The sequence below is a fragment of the Pituophis catenifer genome, unplaced genomic scaffold, assembly GCF_029215685.1.
Source record: "Pituophis catenifer annectens isolate HBS135680 unplaced genomic scaffold, rPitCat1.0.hap2 SCAF_1, whole genome shotgun sequence".
In the NCBI taxonomy this organism is placed as follows: Eukaryota; Metazoa; Chordata; class Lepidosauria; order Squamata; family Colubridae; genus Pituophis; species Pituophis catenifer.
Window position 1 is genome coordinate 152,278,811 of NW_027256881.1, and position 22,002 is coordinate 152,300,812.

Consider the following 22,002-nt stretch of genomic DNA (forward strand, 5'->3'; position numbering starts at 1 on the left):
TTATCTGAAACTCCAAAATATTTTTTTAATAATTCTCAAAATAATATCTCAAAGCAACGTAACCTGGAAAATAGAGCATCCATAATAATTGCCTCTCCATAAGTGAACTATAGAATGGATTTTATATATACTTCAGCATGTCTCCTGGAGATTGCATCTCTCCTCTCCTTTCCTCTCCTCTCCTCTCCTCTCCTCTCTCTCCTCTCCTCTCCTCTCCTCTCCTCTCCTCTCCTCTCCTCTCTCCTCTCCTCTCCTCTCCTCTCCTCTCCTCTCCGAATCTCTCAGCAGCCTAGGTCAGATGTTGAGGTTGTGCATACGCTGCTGGCTGAATTTGGGAGGCTGAAATTGTCCCATCTTTTTTCCACTGAGGATAAAAATTCCATTAGTCGAAGAACATCATAGGATACCACTCATTTTGTGTTTGTCTTTATGCATCCACATAGTAGGTATTTGCACCTCAACAGTTTTCATGCCCACATCTCTTTATTAGTTAAAATGGCAGTGCAAAGCAATAGTTAGAAAGCAACAGGCTATTTGATGTTTTATTGATTATACTGCATTGCTTTTATACTATATTGGTATTTTATTAGCTTTTTTAATATATATATATATATATATATATATATATATATATATATATATATATATATACTATATATATATATATATATATATATATATATATATATATATATATATATATATATATACTATATATATATATATACACAGTAGTGTATATATATACACTACTGTGATGTTTTCCTTGTGCCTTCCCAGGAAGATATAATTAAATATCCATGACACAGCATTTAAAACTTGCAGTTTCAAATTACTCCATCAAAAGCATCAGGTTATCAAAAGGATTTTTTAAAAAAAGATTATTGGAAGCCATAATCAAAGTGTATGAAGTGCTATATAATTAGTTGAAGAACTGTCAAAGACCTCCCAAAGATTTCCCATTTATAAGATGTGGTCAATGTTGCTGGAGAGATAATTTCCTCCCAGAGTATTGTGTTTGTAAGCTTTTCTGAAATCTGTTGTTCTTTTGCAAGAATTTAGTCAGGAAGAATTTACTTATGTAGTCAGAGAAAATGGCAGCTTTCAAAAACCATCAGTATACCTATTCTGTGCAGTAATATCCTGCAGTGTTGCAGGAGCCACAGCTGGTTTCTTTGTGAAGTAATTTGAGGCAGTTGCCTCTTCTGGCAGTTATTCTAAATATACAGGTAGTTCTCATTCACAATAACATCAGTGATGAAAAAAGTAATTTTATGAGCAGTCCTGGGATTTACAACCTTGCCAGGTCTGTAAAGCAAAGGAAAACTAAACACAGTTTTGGTTTCCCTTAATGACCAAGTTGCCAGTCCCAGTTGTGGTCTCTAAAGAGGATTACCTGTACTCCAGGGCTGAAATGCTACCGATTCGTACCAATTCGGGCAAACCGATAGTGATAAAAGCTATCGGTAAAACCGGTAAAAAAAAGCTACTGGTTCATCCGAACCAGTATTTCCGATGATCAGCTGTGCTGCGCAATTTATATTTGCTAGCAAATCTAAATCACGTGGCACAGCTGTCCCCCCCCTCGCTGTTCTACTTATCTTCTTAAGACTCCTTTTTCTGCATGAAGTGTGCCTTTGTCACGCAATGTGCATGTGCGTGTGCAGCGTGCATTTGGCATGCAGTGTGCATGCACAGTGCAGTGTGCATTTGGCATGCACTGTGCATGCGTGTGCGCAGCACACATTTGGCGCGCACCACAGATGCGCAGGCAGCAAACCAGTGGCAAACCATAGAGGATTTCATCACTGCTGTACTCCCCTTTTCCTACTGATCTTCCTAATCTGTTCTGAATTCTTATTCATTAAAATGGCAGATTTCTGTACAACTTTTAACAAAAGAAAAACTTACCACAGAGTATCTGGGAAAAGCCCCACTCTTCTCACTGATGATATCTACTTGATACATTTTGTGAGGTTGTCTTAATCAAAGAAGCTTCTCTACCTATGAAAGTCTCCGTGGCAGCTCAGTCCCTAGTAATGCAGGACTTCTCATTGAGAAGGTTTTGAGGTTGCATCAGTGGAGAGAATCTCACAAATCAAATAAATACCTTTATAATTTAGAAATTACTAATACAATTTTGGAGGGACAGAACTTGCTTCCACTTCTTAGATTGGGAATTTTAACTGTTATTGCAAAGGCTGAATTAACATTTTTGTATCAAGTACCATCTTTCCATTATATCAAATTGACCTCCATTATTCCAGATTATGTCATTATTTAACCAGGTCTTTTAACTATTTTCACTTTATGTGACTTTCAGACTGAGATGTGAAATATTTTATGATATATTGTAGACCTATTTAATTGATACACCTGGAGTAAAGATTGGGTTTGTGCACAAAATAAATGCAAAAACAAGAGTTGATTTCAGTTTGCGGAGTTTAGCTGTATATAGTTCCATGGAACCTACTTGCTTATAATTTCTGTCTCAAAGGTCCGAGATATGGACCTGAACCAAAATCAGGATGCCACTCGCTGCATTTTCCCAATAGTTTATTGAGCAAGAATCTCGGCACACAGTATAAAGGCTGGAACTGCACCCAGCCTTCCGGCAGACCCAATCAACTGTTCGTCAGCCTTCCTCCAATCAGCTGTCCTTTGGCCGGCTTGCAGTCACTCAGGATCAGCTGTTTGTTGCCTCTGCTCTGGTTTCGCTTGCTGCCCACAACTGCTGACACTCACAGTTCAAATGGCTTTGTGAGGCTTCGGTCTTCCCACCACCCACCTTCTGTGCTAGGGATCCGTCCCCCAGGTATGGCAACCCTGAGACAGCGTTTGGAGTTGTCGCCATTTCAGGGGTTGGCATTCTGTTAGTTCAGAACTCTGGAAAAGCAAGGTTTCTGATGGTGTGAATAGATCCTTTTGGACATATCTAGTAGAGGCTTAGACTCATCTCTCCATTGTTCTTTTCCCTTGGTGCTTCGTTCACTCATGTGGAAATAGCAATATATTCCCTGATAAGGCACATGTCATAGAATTCTGAGGGGAAAAAAGTTTATAATCCCTTTCTTTAAAAAATTCTCTGTCCTAGTGATTTAGATAAAGTGATTTAGACAAAGCTGTTATTTACTATATGTTTTGAGTCTATTATAAACACTATTATTTATATTTACCCATATGTCCCTAATTACTAGTCTCGCTCCTATCTACTACTATAGTTTTAAGGAAATGGTTTACAAAATTGATTGGTATTAATCCAGTGCCTGCAATGGCATTCTATCATCCAGTCTCAAATGGAACAGTTGATAAGTAACTGCTTACAAATTTTCAGAAAGGTAAATCTTTGCTCTTCTTTTTCTGTTTACTTTCAACCCTAATCCTTTGGATCATCTAGACAAATATTTGTGGTGGTGTGGTGGTTAGAATACTGTATTGCAGGCTAACTCTGCTCCCAGTCAAAAGTTCGATCCTGACCAGCTCAAGGTTGACTTCCATCCTTCTGAGTTTGGGAAAATGAGGATTCAGATTGTTGGAGGTAATATGCTGAGTCTATAAACCCCTTAGAGAATTCGGGAAAGCACTATGGAGTGATATATAAGTGCTATTGTTATTGCTATCTCACAATACGTCATACTCCTCTTAAGTGAGTCTTCTCCCAGCCTCACTCAACATCTCATACCTCTTAATTAACTTAAACTGATCAGTCCATTTTATGCTTACCTATCATCTTTATTCTAGCTAGAAACCAATAGATCAAAAGGCCATCTTCAACAGCCACTATAACTGTCTAAACTATTTTAGTTGTTAGAAATATCTTTTAACTGGCAGCCAAAACTTCATTGTTCAGCTGCTTCTCCCTAGAATCCTTTCTGATCTTAACATGTCCTCTGGAAGTTTTTAAGACTTTCCCTTCATGCTGTGAGACCCTATATAGGTCTTATTCACATATACTAACAGTAAATGAAAATGAAGAGCCAAAACAGTTCACGTTACTCTCTTGGCCCCCAATTCACTGAGACTCTGAGTGCCTTAGCTGCTTCCTTAAGGTAAAGGTAGCTCATTAGAATAAATGTTTCCATGGGTTCAGGCATGTAGAAGATGTTCTTTTACAAATGCAAAGAAATTCAGATCCCCAATCCAATTGTACAGAAAGATTTATTGAATAAGGGTTCAAATTCACATTCAACTTACTTATTTATAGACCAAAAAAACAATAATTTAAAAGAGATGTCACAGCAGGTGGCAGCATCTGCTTGACCTTGTCTGGATTAGGAAGTGTAGCAGAGTTGGAAATATCAGGGGTGTAGGCTAGACTGGAAAGTCAGGATTCCTGATGCTATATGATCTCATACACTGACTTTCATCTAGTAAGTTAGCCACAAACAAGCAGGGAAGAGCATTAACTAGAACAAGGACAATTGATTAGGATTTATGCTACTTAATTTGAATGACCAAAATTCAAATTCAAATTAGAGAGATTAATAGATGTAATTAATAGATATTAATAGAGCCTGGTGGCTCAGCAGACTAAAAGCATTGTGATTAACACCAGCTGTCTGCAATTACTGTAAGTTTAAATCCCACCAGGCTCAAGGTTGACTCAGCCTTCCATCCTTTCTAAGGTAGGTAAAATGAGGACCCAGTTTGTGGGGGCAATAAGATGACTTTGTATAAATATACAAAAGATTGAAGGCTATTGCTTAACACATTGTAAGCCGCCCTGAGTCTCCGGAGAAGGGTGGCATATAAATAAAATAAAAATAAAAAATTAGAGAGATCAGGGAGCATTTATTAGGAAAGATTATCTAGGTAGAGGAGGATGAATGAGGATCTAACAACCTTCCTGTCAGGTAGTCCTGTTTATGTGCAAAGGGATATTAGCACGGAAGAAGAAAGAAATATGAAATAAAACATCTATCCCAACCAACCAACTTGAATATACATTTAAGGATGACAGATGTGTCAGCCTCATGGAGTAAATAGAAATCACAACCAGATGAGCTAATTTTACTTTATAGTAAAACTACATTGACAGAATTTTGCAAGAATGAGAGTACAGTTCACTTCCGCCATTTCCTTTGTAGCCTGAGAGACTAGGGAGGGGTCTCTTCTGAGCCTCTTGCCCCTTCCACTATCTAGCTATGGATTATGTTGTCTCTTATCTGACTGTTCCCTTCGCAATATCTCTTTGACTAATCTCCCAAGGTCTTTCTCACCATTACAAGGTGGCTTTTCTCATAAATTCATGGCAGATATAATTTTCAATGACTGCTATTTGTAATTGACACATATTACTGTAGTAACACTCTTAGGATTAGTTTCATGGTAGCATAAGTGAAAAGGTGCACTCATGTTCTTATGAGCATCACATGTTGTGTTATGGATTACTGTAGAAATAAAATGATTAATGTCATAAGCTTTTGGTTGACTCCAATAGCATTTCTATTTTTTTAAAAAAATGATTATATGTCTATACAGGTGATTAGATTAATTGCTATCTTTAATACTCTAGATGACAATGGGAAGTCAAGGGACCCAAAGTAAATCAGTGGTACCGGCTGTGCAGAATAGATAATGAGTAGGTGCTTCTTCTTCCCCTTAATTTGGAGATGGCATTCATAAAGATCTTGTCTATAAACTGATGAACCCAACCTCTATGCATTAATTTAATTCGTCTTCTGTAACATTGATATAGGGAACTCTCAGGATATAATTAAGTTTGCCACATTGTGCAATTTTTAAATTTTATACCACTGGGGATGAGAAAGAAGCTGGAATATTGGAGCTGCTGCTGCTCCCCCCACCTGAATGGATCTGCTTTGCAGTTACTCTTGCAACTTTATGTCAAGCAGACCAATACTAGGGTCTAGCAAACCACCAGACTAGATTTAGATGGTACATTAGACGATGCTAAATTAAAGTACTCATAGCGAACCATGAAGTTACACTTTATTTATTTATTTATTTATTTATTTATTTATTTATTTATTTATTTATTTATTTATTTATTACATGTATTTATATGCCGCCATTCTCCCAAAGGACTCAGGGCGGCGAACACAAGTTAAGAAACAAGTACAATAAAATCCCATTTTAAACCAAATAACTAATTAATAGTAAATAATAAAGCCTGGAGTCAGATTCAGCCTATTTGTTTGAACAGCCAAGTCTTCAGGTCTTATTATAGTTAAGATCTGATCCATGGACTGAATAGAGATGATAGATTTAGTTCTACCACGATGTATCTTAGTGTGTTGTATAAATGTCATCAACATATCAGCTGTCTCCTTAATATTGTTTTTTTTTCCTTAGGTACATAATTATTGATAGCTGTCTTACACTCGTGGCTTGTCAAGCAGCTAGGCAGATACAACATGGTGGTCTCAGTATTGAGAAGCAGTAATATGTACAGAATGGTGCAGCAGAGAGATGCGAATTGTTTTTTCCACAAAGAACTTATCAAAATCTAATAATTCTATTTCATTCACTGATTTCATATAAACGTATTTCACCACCCACCTGGCAGATCTTGGGAACATCACTTAGCAACTTTGGTGTAGTAAACATTAGCACTCGGCTATGCTAATATACCTAAGATTAAACAGCGACATGTTTGTAAGAGTGAATTATGGCAGTTTCTGGAAGATTGTTGACGTTCAATATTCCAGTTGATGCACTATACAGATTAAGTGTGTACTAAATCAATGCTAATAAAAACAATAATTCAAATGACTAGAGCAAAGCCTTCCTACCTCCTCCCTTTTGCCAAATGCACCTCCAGTGGAACACTTTTTTAAATTATGAGGTCGGGGTTACACATTTCCAGTGTTTCTTGAATATTAGTTTTACTGATGCTTGAGTATTGATTTTACTGGGTGAAGTCCCTATAGTACTGTATATATCATATTCAATAATTATTTACAGTTTTCTAGGCCCGTCTACGCTGAGTTCTGCCTAAAATGCATCATCCTGATTTTTTATATATCTTTCTATACCTTAACCCATAGATTGTGATGCAATTATCAAAACATCACATTCAAGGCTTGAGTCCTACAGTTGTTCAAGGGTTTTCTGAATACACCTCCATTACTAGTAACATTAGTTAGAAAAGATTTATGTTCACTGTCAAGCTTTTTCTTCAAATGAACTTGGAGAAAGAAAATCTTCTGTTTTCCACATTATATCAAGGGCGGCTTGATTTCAGCATTCCAATAATGATCATGTCCTTCAGTTATGACAAGCATGAATATTATTGGCAGCCTGAAAGTGCATTTTTCTATTTTTCATGTTTCAATTCTGCACATTTGTTAAAAGAACCAATTATTACATTTCTAGTTTTAAATATTTCTTCAAAATTGCAATCTTTCCTATTTGGTTATTTATAAAAAAGGAAAGGGAAAGGGAACTATTGCTAGACAGTTTTCCAGCCATCATAATTTCATAGAGAAATTATCTAATTTAGTTACATTTCTGATTAACTGAGACCTAGATGAATGTTTGCTGATGTGCATTCATTTTACAGTATGAATTGCTCTGAAAACAAAATATTGTGTAGCACATAAAGACATGTAAACAATTATATTAAGGTCAGTGAGATGTTTTTAGAAACAGCAACAAAGTATGAAGAAAAACAGAAGAGATTCACCGGATGGATTATGTTAGCAAATACCAATCCATACCTGTTTACTGCGGTAGATCGGCTTTTAGGCAACACTAGATTTCACAGTTAAACTTGCCAAAGAATGCTATTCTTCCATTGTGTGGTCATTAAATTGCACTGGAGTGAATCTCTTTCCTGGCAATTTTCCATTTAATCTCCTATACTTGCAGAAATAGCCTGTTTCCATTTTCCTGAAGTACATCATAGAGTACTTGAATATCTGTTAAAGGGGTTTTGGGGGTGGGTGAAGAGGATGGGGTGTCATATTAACTGATAAAACAAGCAAAAATTTTCACTCAGGTTTTATTGGTCAGCAGATATCTATGAGAATATAGAACTCCAGTTTTTCCATGCAACCTGAAAAATCAATAAAACAAGGCGGTGGCATTTTTCTACATTCTATGAAAATGTGGTGTTTTATTTTTTTTAAAAAAGAAAGCAAGTTATAGTCATCATTTTTTCATTTTAGAATTTCCTGCTAAAAGCTTATGTTTGCATTTTACAATCCAGACGCACAATATCTGACCATGGAAAGCAGTTTGGCAGCCTTATCATTTTTTGCAGATTATGTTTTTGTTAACAGTAGAAATGATTGTATGATATGGTTTAAGATACAGCAAGGATGACCATGGCTGTTGGCTCCACTCAGTTTTCATGCACCAATGTGTTTTGTTCACAGGAGCCATTTTATGATCTTTGTCTTTCATATTTTCAGGGCATGGCTTGCATATATATGAAATTTTGCAGGGCAGATAACTCCATGAACATGTGCAGCTGAAGACAAAGCCAGGAGGTGCAATCCCCATTTTTATAGCAAATGGAAAAATGGCCTTCTGGCATCTGTCTATTGATGGATTTGGCTAGGATCTTTGATGATATATTGACTCCTCTAATGAAAGTTATTACTTGGCTTTGGAAGGAGAGAATGGGCTCAGCTTAAAATTGGAAGGCCAGATTCCTGAAAGAAAGTAGATATGTGGGTGTAAATAACATCGACTTTGTCAGATGGATCTCCTTTAAATTGGTGTGTCACTTGTCTCTGTCTTCTGGCTAATGCTCTCTTGACTCTTTGTGCTTTCCTCCTTTTTAGTATTCTAAAGGCATACTTGCTGCAGCAACTAAGCTAGGGTCTCTCTTATTACATTTACCTGTTTTATTTTTTTTTCCAAAATTGAGCCCTTAGCCAGAATTGTCTGAGCTGCTTCCCCTTAACAATTGGTTACCTGTGAGACTCCTCAAGTTCATTTCACTCAACTAAATTGATTCCCACATGCTTATGAAGATTGCTTTTTTGCTGAAAGCCATAGTGGAAAAGAACAGTCCCATATCATTGTAAGTGATAACGCGGCTCAAAAATAAAAATCTGTGAACATAGTTGGCAAACTGGCCGTGTAGTTTTAATCGCATAACTAATATCCTGAACAGAACATTCCACAATTGTCTGTACTAGGCTCTTGCATGCTTTATCCTTTCTGCGACCTCCTCCTATTTTTAAGATATTGATCCAGTTTTAATAGATCAGGAATATTCGAAATGTCAAAGCTGTTTGGCTTTATGTATATGTATATATATATATATATATATATATATATATATATATATATATATATATAGAATGTATATATGTATGTACAGTATATGTATCTGAATATGAGTGTGTGTGCATGTATGAATGAGATTGTTAGCATAGGATCTTTTAAGAAATTATTGCAGCAGAGTAGGAAGTTGTATACAATGCATACATCTTTGATATGTGGCAATAGGATCGATACTGTTAAAAAACTGAAGGACCACAACCTATTGGTGTAGAAAGTTCTCCAGCTGCTCTTATTAGGCAAGATTTCTCTCTCCATTTTTGCACTGCTGCGCCGTTCAATTAGACTTTCTTTTCAAGTGATTTTGTTACTATTGCACAAAGTACTCATTGAAAGGTAAGCTAGCGCCTTTGAGAAGCACTTGAGCCACGTTCCCAAACTGTACTGTACAGTTAATTCTGAATACAGATCAAGACAATTTTCCTACTCGCTCTTGAAAATGAAAGGAACATAGGAAGAAAATAGGAACTATTAACTTAGTGCTGCCTTTGAATATTTTCCCTGTCTCTGACTCTCATTCTCTCTATGTGTGTGTATATACACATACAGTACATATATTGTATATTGGAAGGAAGGAAGGAAAAGAAGGAAGGGAGGGAGGAAGGAAGGAAGGAATAGCAATAGCGATAGCGATAGCAATAGCAATAGCAATAGCAATAGCAATAGCAATAGCAATAGCAATAGCACTTAGACTTATATACCGCTTCATAGTGCTTTACAGCCCTCTCTAAGTGGTTTGCAGAGTCAACATATTGCCCCACAACAATCTGGGTCCTCATTTTTACCCACCTTGGAAGGATGGAAGGATGAGTCAACCTTGAGCCGGTGAGATTCGATCTAATGAACTGCAGCTAGCAGTCACCTGAAGTAGCTTGCAGTACTGCACTCTAACCACTGCGCCACCTCAGCTCTTCCTTAGAAGGAAGGAAGGGAGGGAGGAAGGAAGGAAGGAAGGAGCTTTTCTTATCGGACTTTTGACATTTGTAAAGTTTTTTATAGATTGCTCCTATGTAGCTGAATAAACAACCTATATGAATTTTGATATGTGCATGTGCTGCTTTATCATAGCTTTCAGCTAGGGCACTGTAGTATAAATATTAACATTTTCAAGGTGAATCATCCTTCCAAAGGGAAAAAAAAATGTTTGTTTTGAAAAGAGCCAGTGCATAAACCACAGATTTGAGTCAACTGAAATACAGTCTAGGTACTCTCGGAGTACATACTATTCAATATCGTTCATCATCAGACAGGCATAGAAAAATAAGGCAGGGGATCAAGACAGGGAAAACTTTGCTGAAGGGATTAGAAACTTACCTGGAGTATATATGGTGGGTATATTAGATTTGCTGTTTTTAAAATATATAGTTCTTAAAATAGTATTTGCATGGATTCAGTTATGTGGATCCCCACTAAAATAATTCCTCTTGCAAATCTTTTAATCATATCTGTCAACTTTTCAAATGGCAACAAGGGGGGAATTAAAGGTTTATCCTCCTTGATTTCTTTTCTTGAAGACAAAGATAAATAAAACAGAAAGGTTGCTTGTCATGGCCAGTTAAGAAGAGTACTATCTTCTTAATTTTTTCTTTTCTTTTTTTTTGTTTTTCTCTTCTTCTATGTCCCTAGGATCACACCCATTTTGACTACTAAATGCATTTAATTCATCCACAGACTTTTTAACAAAAATAAAGGTAGTACATATAAATAGGATATATAAATGTGGTGTCTAAACAGCAGGTAATGCTACTAATTTAGTATCAATTAAGAAAAGAGTGCTGACTCTAATATGAATGAACATATATCATAACATATGTTATACAGTTATATATAAAGATATATACAGGTATGCATATACATAACTGATTTTCTTTCTGATCTTAGGTTTTCCAAATGAGCCAGCTGCAGTCATTGCACTTACCACAATCAAGGAGTGGTTAAGCAAGAATGATAATGAGGTATGGTTATAGACATGATCTTATGTTAAGATTTGTGCTTCATTGTGTGCCTTTAAGAAATGTCAGAGAAGAGGAATATTGATTTTTAGTATGTGTAGTAAATAATATACCCTGATGTCAAAGAATCAGTAACATGCATACATAAAACATACATAGAGATTATAGAAAGCCATCCATATTAGGAGGAAAGAAGAGTCTTCTGTAGCTTTTAGATAAAAACATAGAAACATAGAAAACTGACCTGGTGGCCTATTGATTCTGCCCTTTGAGTTTGTTTTCTTTTTAATGGATTCATTTATTATTTGTAATTAGTGTCCCTATATTTTATTTATTTTATTTTTAATTTTTGGTGGATGGTGGATATGTGTTTTACTCTAAGCATGTTTAAACTCAATTACCGATTATCATGATGTTGATAAGATGACATATTAAAGAGTCTGTGGCACTTTCCAAGGCTTTTACACACAGTCCCAAGTTTGTCATCTGTGCCAATATGGGACCTATTAAACCCTGAAATATTCAGGCTTGTTATGACTGAATGATGAATCAAAGGTAATCCTAATGGTAAACCTAAATTCTTCAGAATGTAATTATTTAATGCAGCAGTACTGTATGTAGTGTAGTATTGGGGGATTAGGAGATGAGAGACTAAAAAAAAATCCTGACATAATAAATAGATGAAACGACCAGTGAATTTTGTGATGATTGTAATTATTTGCAATGCAATCCTACTCATATTTACCCAGAAGTAAGTTCCATTGAACAAATAAGTTCTGAAGAATGTAGGTTTATTGTATGTGGGCTGCGAGCATTCTGCTAAGACTGTTAAATGGTAGTAAATAATTTGTGTTTTTGATATCTCTCTGCTGTCATTTTGTCTTTGCGCTTTTTTTTTTTTTTTTTTTGCAACCCAGGTATGATAATCCTAGTGGAATTTGCTTCTAGTCTGTAGGACTGCAGGTTTTTTTGAATGAGAGGTTTCATTTAGAATAATTTAGAAGTACATTCATTTGTATTGATCTTGCTATAGTTTAAATGAAATGGGGATTTAACCATTTTATTTGAATGTATTATATGAAATGATTTAGATTTTAATTATTATCTGCATTTGCCTGTATACTTTTCTTGCTGTTCTATTATGCTTGTTTACCTTCATACATTTTATTTGTAGACTTTTCAAACATTTATTTAGTTACCAGTTGATGTATTTTATTTTTATTCGGCCATGTCTTCCAAAAATTCACAATGGAGTATTGTAACCAGATTATAGACTGAATCCAAAGTAGTCCATTCACACATGTAAGATGTTCCTCATATGTATAAGAGCTACTTTCATTAGACTGATAAATAATAAGAATGACACTAAATCATTAAATAATATTATTACTGCTCAAATAATTTATATATTGAGTTGTATGAATTTGTGCATTTTTGTCCATAACGAAGACTAGTATGTGCTGCTACCAAAGTACAGCATAATTAATTAATTCTATTTCTAATCTGCCCGGTAACAGAAGTCACTTTTGTAATGTGAAAACTAAAAACAATATAACATCATTTTTAAAACACCCATAAGCACTTGTATGTACCTTCACAAATATTCTTTTTTCATACTGCTTTGGATTCAGAGCTTATTGTTAGCATTTAAACGATTAAAACAGTAAGGCAGACATTTAAAAAGAAAGGCTCAGATTTTTCAAATTAAATTTAGCGAGCTAACATATCCAAATTAAATTTTAAAAATATTTCATAGGTTAATAATATAGCTGTTCCTCACCAAGGCTTTTGAAATTTCAAAAGACAGGAAAGGCTTTCAAAAGAGCATGAGATTAAGCATCTGAAATATGCTCTACAGATGTCAGCAATTCTTAAGTAAATATATTTAGGATTTATTTCTGAATTGCCATTGCAAATGAACAAGAACCTAAAGTTCTTACAAAATGTAAAGTTCTTTACAGCGTTAAAGGGTATAGAATAAAAGTTAGTGTATGCTAATTACAAAATTTAGCAGGTTAGAAATAACAAAAAGCCTGCTGAATTGTGATGGTCTACATTTGGTTTTTTTTCTGTAGAAATACATTACAAGCTCCTGATTTAAGTGGAGTAAATTTAAACTGGGAAGGGGGGGGAGCCACAGATCAAATGATGAGTTGTTCTCTATAAATTAATGTGGTCTTAAAATATAAACTGATGTGGAACTAATTTCTGAACATGTTTGAAGTCTGCTGATTTGCAATTAGCAATAAATCAAATTTGGAAGTTAGTAAATAACAGTATATTGTATGTACAAAAATATGTTGCATTTATTTTACAAGCATGGCAATTATCAGCAATAGTGAACTAATTTTCTGCAGCTACCTTAGTTTGTATCTTCAGTAAACTACACTTTCACTTTTTAAAAATGTGGTCCAAAGGTTTAATGCAATTATTCAGATTACAGAATAGGGCTTGGTTTCATGCTAGAGGAAATTATCCCTCAGAAGAAATTAATTTGAGAAAAGCATGTTAAGCCCATTCAGTAAAAGGTTGCTGGTTTGGTGATTAGGTCAATGAAGCTGCCTCTTGTTTCTTCATGTTAATATTACAACAAAAGGCAATTTTGGGCTACTGTCTTCAATGGTAATTTCCTTCACACAAATATTTGCAACACACTGTGCTTATTTTGGATGCTGCCATCTGAAATGTGCATTCTGTAAAAAAGATCCAGAATGGCATGACATTGTACACATTGTCATGTATACTATATTATACAAATATGGAACTGAAGGCTTAGAATTAGAGTTGACTGCTTTTGAAATTAATGGTGAAAAATAGCTTAGCTTCCACTTCTTGCAAGAAATGTGGAATGGTTGGGTTGGGTTTAGTTTGGTTTGGTTCTATGTGCAGCCACCCAACCTAAATTTTATTTAGCTCATCTGTTTCTTGGCTGATGTTATTATCCATTACTGCTTATGGTTTCTAACTGGCTATATTGGCTTAATGCTTTAGTACCATTGCTGTATTTGGACTTGTGTTGATCATTGACCTGGCATTTTCCAAATACTCCTCTCGTTGTTCACTCATGACAGACCAAAGCCAATGAGCAAAAAAGATGTCTCTATCACAAAGATTTCAAATCAATTTGCTACTAGAGCAAGTGAACAAAATTACAGTTGGTGGTTTTTATTTGCTAAATATTTGCAATCATTTTAAATCTCACATTAAAAAAATCAAAATTGATCAAGGAAAGGGAAAGGAGGAGAAAGATAGAGAAAAAAGGCAATTTCTTCCAAAAGAGACCATTATTAATGGAGACTTCTTTCTAGCTCATTCCTGTTATTGATGAACTTGTTTGTTTAGACAGAAATTGCTGGCCTTTGTGCCTGGATGTTTCTAGAAGGGAGGCTTGAAACACATAGCTTCCTCCTTCTTTTCTGATGTAGAGGACCAGGTTAGTTTCTTGACGTGATTTCTAAGAGACTGAAAATGAAGCCCTCATGAGGCTTTGGATGACATTCTAGATATGTAAATACTATTTCAGATATTGTTGAATGTTTGATATACGATATAATGAAATGTTTAATTACCGTAGCTGGTTATTACAATAAGGAATTCTAAGGGGGGGAAGGCACTGATGTAGCAATGGTAATGCTTACAGACAGTAAAAAAAAACCTTGAGTGGAACATTCAATATGTTCAGAGATAGCACATACACATACACATATATACCTGTTCTACCATTCTCTTTCCTAATAAGCTGTGTTAGAAAAAGCATAAAGATGGAATGAGAAATATCGAATTAATTAATTACTAGAGCTAAGACCCCTGCTTTTGAGTCTGAAAAAGTACATTATGATGAGAAGATTATGGTATTCTTTTTTTAATGACTAATAGCCACATGTTTTGAGGACAGTAGCATTTTTTTTAATTTATAACCTTAGCTGATAGAAGCTATTTGATCCATCTATGCAATATTAACATTACACGGTTTCTGCCTTTTATTCTGGCATTCTGAATTTTCTGTTAAATAGTGTGATTTAGTCCTGGGCCATAAATAAATAAATAGGCAGCTCCTAGTAATGAATTTATGAATTAATGAACTTAAATGTTTATTAGTGCTAATACTAATAACAAATTGTAATTATTAGATATTATTTATTTATAACAGTAAGAACAAGTACTCTTAATAGTAATTGATAGGATTTTTTTGAACTTAGAATATACTCACAAAGGAACTCAGGTTTGTTCAGTTCATTCGTTTCAATGAATCTTGAAATTTTGTTCATGTTTCATCTTCCAGCAGGGAACTTCATCTCTGAATCATCTCATTAAGTAGAAATGTTGACCGTACTTTTTAGAAAACAAGAGGAGAAAACGTTTTCCTTAGAAGACCTTTGGTTTCATTATACTTAATTAAGTAGAGAATAGTCCTTGACTTACAAACGCAAGTGAGCTCAAAATTTCCATTGCTAAGCAAGCCAGTTGTTAAATGATTTTTGCCCTGTTTTATTACCTTTTTTGCCACAGTTGTTAAATGAGTCACTGCAGTTGTTAAGTTAGTAGCACAGTTTCTGAATGAATCTGGCTCCCCTATTGACTTTGCTTCTCAGAAGGTTGCAAAAGGTAGTCACATGATGCTGCAACAGTTGTAAGTGTGAAAATTGGTTATAAGTCACTTTTTTTCAAGTGCTGTTATAACTTCGAACAGTCACTAAACAATTGGTTGGACTACCTGTATTCATCTTTGCATATGTTTACTTCCTCTCTCCACCCACTTTCTTTACTTCTTATTAAGGATCTGTGTAAATATTTATGTAATGTTAGTAGCAACAATAAACAGTCACTGAATCAGTTTTGAGTGTAAGGATCAGTAAATTAGAGCACAGCATTTCTTTTTAAATGCAGTGTTCTCTGGGTAGTTGAACATTAGTTCCTTCTATTTCTATATTCTAATTAAAGTAATAATCACAAGTTGTTGATTGAAGTGAAAATCAGCCATCATCCTGCTGTCATCTAGCTTTAGTCAATAATGGGAAAAAATGTATTTTTTCAACTTTGTACTTAAAAAGGTTATCTTAATATATAACACATCTTTTCATTATATTAAAGATAATTCATGTTCATTTAGTAGGACTTCCCACGAACTTGCCTTCATCCACTAATTTCTTCCTCTTCTTTTACTTAAATGATTCAAATAATCTGTTCTTTTTTAATAAAATGTTATTAGAATTTTAATTACAGAACAAAAAGCAGCAAGAACTAATATTTGGAGTGAAAAAAGGGAAAAAAGAAAAAAAGTATTTTTTTCTAATCTTCAATACCCTATCTCATGACACACAAAAAGTCAATAAGAGGTTTCCAATCATCATTAAACTTAGATAATGTCTATCTTTAATTATAGCAATCACGATGGCCATCTTTGCAAGTTCCATCCTCTTAATTATCCATTCTTCTATTGGGGGTAAAGCAGGGGTGAAATGCTACTGGTTCGGACCGGTTCAGCTGAATCAGGAGTAAAAAATGTTACTGGTTCACCGAACTGGTAGTAAAAAAAATGTAAAAAAAACAAGTTCCGATGATCAACTGAGCGACGCGCGATTGTCAGAACTTTTTTTTTTTTAACTTTTTAGGCATTTTTTTACTACTGGCTCAGTCGAATAGGTAGTAAAAATTGCTTTAAAAAAGTAAAAAAAGAGGCTCCGACGATCACAGCTGTGCCGCGCGATCACTGGAGCCTTTTTAAAAAACTTTTTTAAAGCATTTTTTTACTACCTATTCTACCGAGCCAGTAGTAAAAAAATGCTTTTAAAAGGTAAAAAAAAGGTTCCGATGATTGCGCAGCACAGCTGTGATTGTCAGAGCCTTTTTTTTTTACTTTTTTAAAGCATTTTTTAACTACTGATTCCAGCGAATAGGTAGTAAATAATGTTTTTAAAAGGTAAAAAAAAAAAGGTTCCGACCATCGTGCAGCACAGTAGCGCGTATGTGCAGCTGGCGAACCAGTAGTAAACAGGTTCAGATTTCACCACTGGGGTAAAGTCAAATATTTCCACCTTTGTGCATATAAATAATTTCCCTGCAGTTGTTATACAGTATATATAGACAAAGTTTTATAATTTTTTCCCCAGCTGCTTATCCATCAAGCTGAAAAGAAGAAATCTCTTATTTCAATTGTAAATGAATCTTTAAAATCTTCTGTATTATTTTATATATAAAACTGAGTCCAAAATTTTCTAACTTTCACACGTGTCTATCAAACATGATAAAACATCCCTTCTTGTTGGTCAATTAGCCATTTCATAATAAAAATAACTATAATAATTATTAATTAAACAATACTTTTTAATGTATTAACATTTAATTAATTAAAAGAAATAAGGGTGCAGTCCAGGTGTGAAATCCAGCAGGTTCTGACAGGTTCTGGAGAACCGGTAATGAAACTTTTGAGTAGTTCAGAGAACCAGCAAATGCCACCTCTGGCTGGCCCCAGAGTGGGGTGAGAATGGAGATTTTGTAATATCCTTCCCCCCGGAGTGGGGTCAGAATGGAGATTTTGCAGTATACTTCCCCTGTCGCACCCACCAAGCCACACCATGCCCACCAAGCCACACCCACAGAACCGGTATTTTAAAAAAATTGAATTTCACCATTGGTTCAGTTTTCTCTCAGAAGAGCTCGTGTTATTATTTTTACCGGATCATACTTGCATTTCTGAAATGGAGACATTATTTTATTAGATACCTTACTGAAGACCTGTATCAGTAGAAAAAAACTTCAGAGTTCAAAGGATTGTCTTGTTGCTGTTATGTCAGAGTTCTAATAAGAAGAGCCCACAAGACAAGTCATTAGTGAACATCCTACAGTTAGTACAGTTAGTATTCAAAGGACTTCAGTGCTTCCAACATGAAAGCAGTACCCAGTACTCAAAGATTTCAGTCTAAGCCTATATGATCTTCTCTAAATGTAATACCAGATCAGAGAGCATCTGCATGGATTCTAAGGCTTCTGGATGCTTTAGTTTTGGAGAATTATGTTTATATTTAAATACCTTTTGATTCTCTAGATGCATTTGGTATGTAAGCATCATCTAAACTAGGCTTCATGGGAACCAGAACACAGCAACATTAGAAGAGAAGACAATCGATCACTGTACAAAATACATTCAAGCAGTTTATGGTGCAACAATTGTCCTAGTTCCTTGAAATCTTTGCAACTTTTGCTATTTTGGCAATCAAGCACTTGGTTAATTCAGAACTATAACTTGGAGAAATAATCTAGTTAATATTTATTATTCCTTGGATTTCTCCAGGGAGTTATCATTGATGTCTAGAAAATGGGAAGGAGGGAATTAAGGCCAAAATCTTTTTCAAAACATACTAATACTATCCTAATACTATCGTAATTGTTCTTGGCATATGTTTGCAATTCCAAAATAAACTTTGAGGTAACTCAAAATATCTTTGTAGCTCTGTTGTAAAGAAATACTAAATCAAATTTCCTCTTCTTCTTAGGAGTGGAATACCTTGTTAAGAACTAGATGCCAGTCAACACTTCTTTGTAAAAAGTTTGTATATGATTATTATCAGGTTTCATGAAGATGGAAACTTAGACTAGCATATATGCATTATTAAAATAGACCAGTCTGGACTCAAGCCTTTTCTTTTGGACTTGAGCCATTCAGGCCTTCACAATTATTAAAAATAACAACTTGATTCTCTATAATTGCTAATTAATGCCACTACAACAAAGCTCTTCACTGTATGAGTTCTTTGGTATTTATAGTAGTTATCCAACAATTGACATGTTCTATGCTATGTTTTATTTTGCATGGCTGAGCAGGAAACTGTTCCTTGAATGCCAGATACAATAAATCAACTAGTTGAAATCAAGTGACAGTTTAATTATTCTGCTTTCTTTTACAGTGCAAATACCACAGTTATTGCAGCCGTGTGTTTTCAAGATAATTCAGTGTAAAGAAAATATTAACCCAAATTTATTTGAAGAGCAAATCATTAATTATCACCAGCTTGCAATATACCCTACGATATTTATTTATTTATCATATTTGTACAGCTGCCCATGTGACGTGAAAGTGACTCTGGGTGGCATATAATACAATATCACTTCTACTCATATATTTCTGTATTGTAATGGGATATGAACAAGTACATGGAGAATCTGTAGTATGCCTTCACCAACTTAATTCCTTCCAATATAGTGTGATTCCAGTATTCCTAATTCCCCAGCTGCATTGCCAAACCTATTAAAATTGGAAAGAATCCGGATGGGAAAAACTGCTGTATTAAGAGATTGGTTTTATTGTCTCAATTTGTACATTCTTGTTTGGTGATATAATTCTGTCTGAAATTATTATTGTTGATTTCATTTTCATTTAACATTTATTGACGCCAGATCATTTAACTTGTGTTGTCTTGTGTTTATCTTGTGATGAAGTAACTTTCAGGTAATACTACAACAAACAAGGAATATGCACTAATATCACTATCCACACTGCTATTCAGTATAGACCATCACAGACAGAAGTCAGCAATACACGTCTTTATAGTCCCTCTGTTATAATACTTGTCAGTTCTCTAAGTAGACAAGACCAAAAAAATAACTTTTCAGTTGACTCTACTTTTATTGAGATTGGCTACAATAACAGAATCTTGCAAGTCAGATTGTGCTGACTGCTTCTTATAGTTCCTGTATCTATGTACATCTTAGCTGCTTCTCAATGTTATACGATTATCATGGGCTTAAAATATGTTTTACTCTCTATGCCTGGTGATGCATATCTCCATGAAGGTCATCTTCTTTACTCTTCACACTACTACAACCAATTGCCATGTAGGTAGACATGATAGTTGATAACTTTCTTCCTTATTTATGTTTTTCTGATATTTTCCATTGCTTTTGTAATAACTATAAGGAAATACCTACTATATTGTATTAGGATGCTGACATTCTTCAGGTTTGTTACGTGATTTGGCCCTTTTTTAAAATCAGTTAACAGTTTTTAAGCCTACTTTGTTGTTGTTTTTGAATTCTGTATTTTAGGCAGCATCAAATTGTCCAAGGTAACTATCCCAATGCAGCAATTCATGTTATATATTCTTTCAGTTCTTAATTTCAGGAGCTTATCCATATTAGTAAATGTCAGTTGTATCTTTTCTACTGTCCCTAATCTGAATAATAGGTACTTTTTTTCCAGAGTTTTTTCTTCTCATACTTCAGTCATATCTTAGATTTACAGAAAATTTGCACATTATTCATAATTGTTATTTGATTGCTCCAATATTTTTCTTGATTGCTTATATTTTTTGTAGTAGTTCATTCTTTTGAGATATTTAGTATACATGGTTATACTTCTATTGGATTATTTCTGATATGCTAGTTACTGCATGGCACTTACTTTGTCAGTCATTTGTATTCATGATTTAATAAGTGATCCTTTTTTAGAATGAAGAGATGAAATAGCAAGAATTTGAAGTGTCCTGAATTCGTCTTTTCTATGTGGTCATCATCAACATATCAATAAGACAACATTTGATGAGAGATGGCTGAAGCTGCCTCCTCAAAGATAGAGCTGATAATGTTTGACAGTAGCACTCTCAAACTTGCTCCAGATTTATAACATTCTCCATTCAAAGAAATAAGTGCATTATTTATAATGTAGAATTTTACAGATGCACAGTGTCTTTGTATAGTCTATTTGATATAAATATGTGGGAGACCAAAGACAGTGAATTTTCCACTAGGACATTGATACCCATTTTTATTCTTTGTGGGAAATGAATCAAAAGTCTCCAAAAATCTGAGTGGGAAAAAAGGTGCATTCAGACAATATGTCAGAATTTTGCTAGATTATTTATTTACCTCTGGTAGAAGTTCCATAGTTGGTTGAAATGCGTTATTTCTTTACAGAACAATCCCATTCCCTTTACGAAACTAAATTACCTCTGTTATGCATTTCGGCCAAAGCCCCTCACCAGTGGGCGGGGACAAAGCTTAAATCAAACTAATTGCATGATGCAAGATCTCATATCCAAAATACGTATGATGGATTATTAAGCACTGCTAATATTTGGTGAAAGCAATTCCTTAGAATCCTTGGATAGTGTTTTTAATTAAAATACTATCCCAATGCAGACAAGGTAATCCTATAGCTAAACAGGTATACTACTATATTATGCCTTCCTAATTTGGAATAGTGCAATGTGCTCTATTTTGGGTCTTCCCTTGAGGAGCATCTAGAAAGCTTCAACTAGTATAGAACAAGACAGCAGGTATTGTCAATGGCACTAGTTATTTGGCAGGTATAATACCACTACTGTAATTCATGGTGCTGGCTGTCACTTTTAAAGCCGTTCATATCTTTGGGCCAAGCTACATGAGGGACTATGTCTCTTTAGTTTCTACCCATCTCATCTGGCCTGGCAGGATAGACATGCTTTGGGTCTTGTCAGCCAAGGAATGCTTGTTGGTAGACTGAGGAAGTGCTCCTGCATAGCATCTGCCCTATAGAACATTTTTCCTCTAGAGATTAGGATGCCCCCAACCCTGATGGCCTTGAAGGCACTGAAGACCTGGTCTGTTCCTGGGTCTGGTCTCTCAATGATCTCTTGGCTTTGCCGACGGCTGTCAATTGTGATATCTTTCTTGGCAGTTATATATATATATATATTTTTTTAAATACTTTATTGAATTTTCCAATTTTTAAAAAGACAATATACAATCACAATCTTAATCCGAGGTGCAATGTTACACATTTCATTAGATCAAACATTAAATGAAATCTATCCATAGC

The 22,002-nt window shown here is 34.8% G+C and overlaps 1 protein-coding gene across 1 annotated transcript in view; it reads left to right on the forward strand.

The window, feature by feature from the left end:
- The window catches only part of MACROD2 (mono-ADP ribosylhydrolase 2), a 1,150,264-nt gene that overhangs the window by 706,394 nt on the left and 421,868 nt on the right, over positions 1 to 22,002 (forward strand). Inside the window, exon 8 of the mRNA XM_070956490.1 lies at positions 11,140 to 11,213. Within this exon, the coding sequence (XP_070812591.1) occupies positions 11,140 to 11,213 (74 nt within the window). The remainder of the gene's footprint in view (positions 1 to 11,139; positions 11,214 to 22,002) is intronic.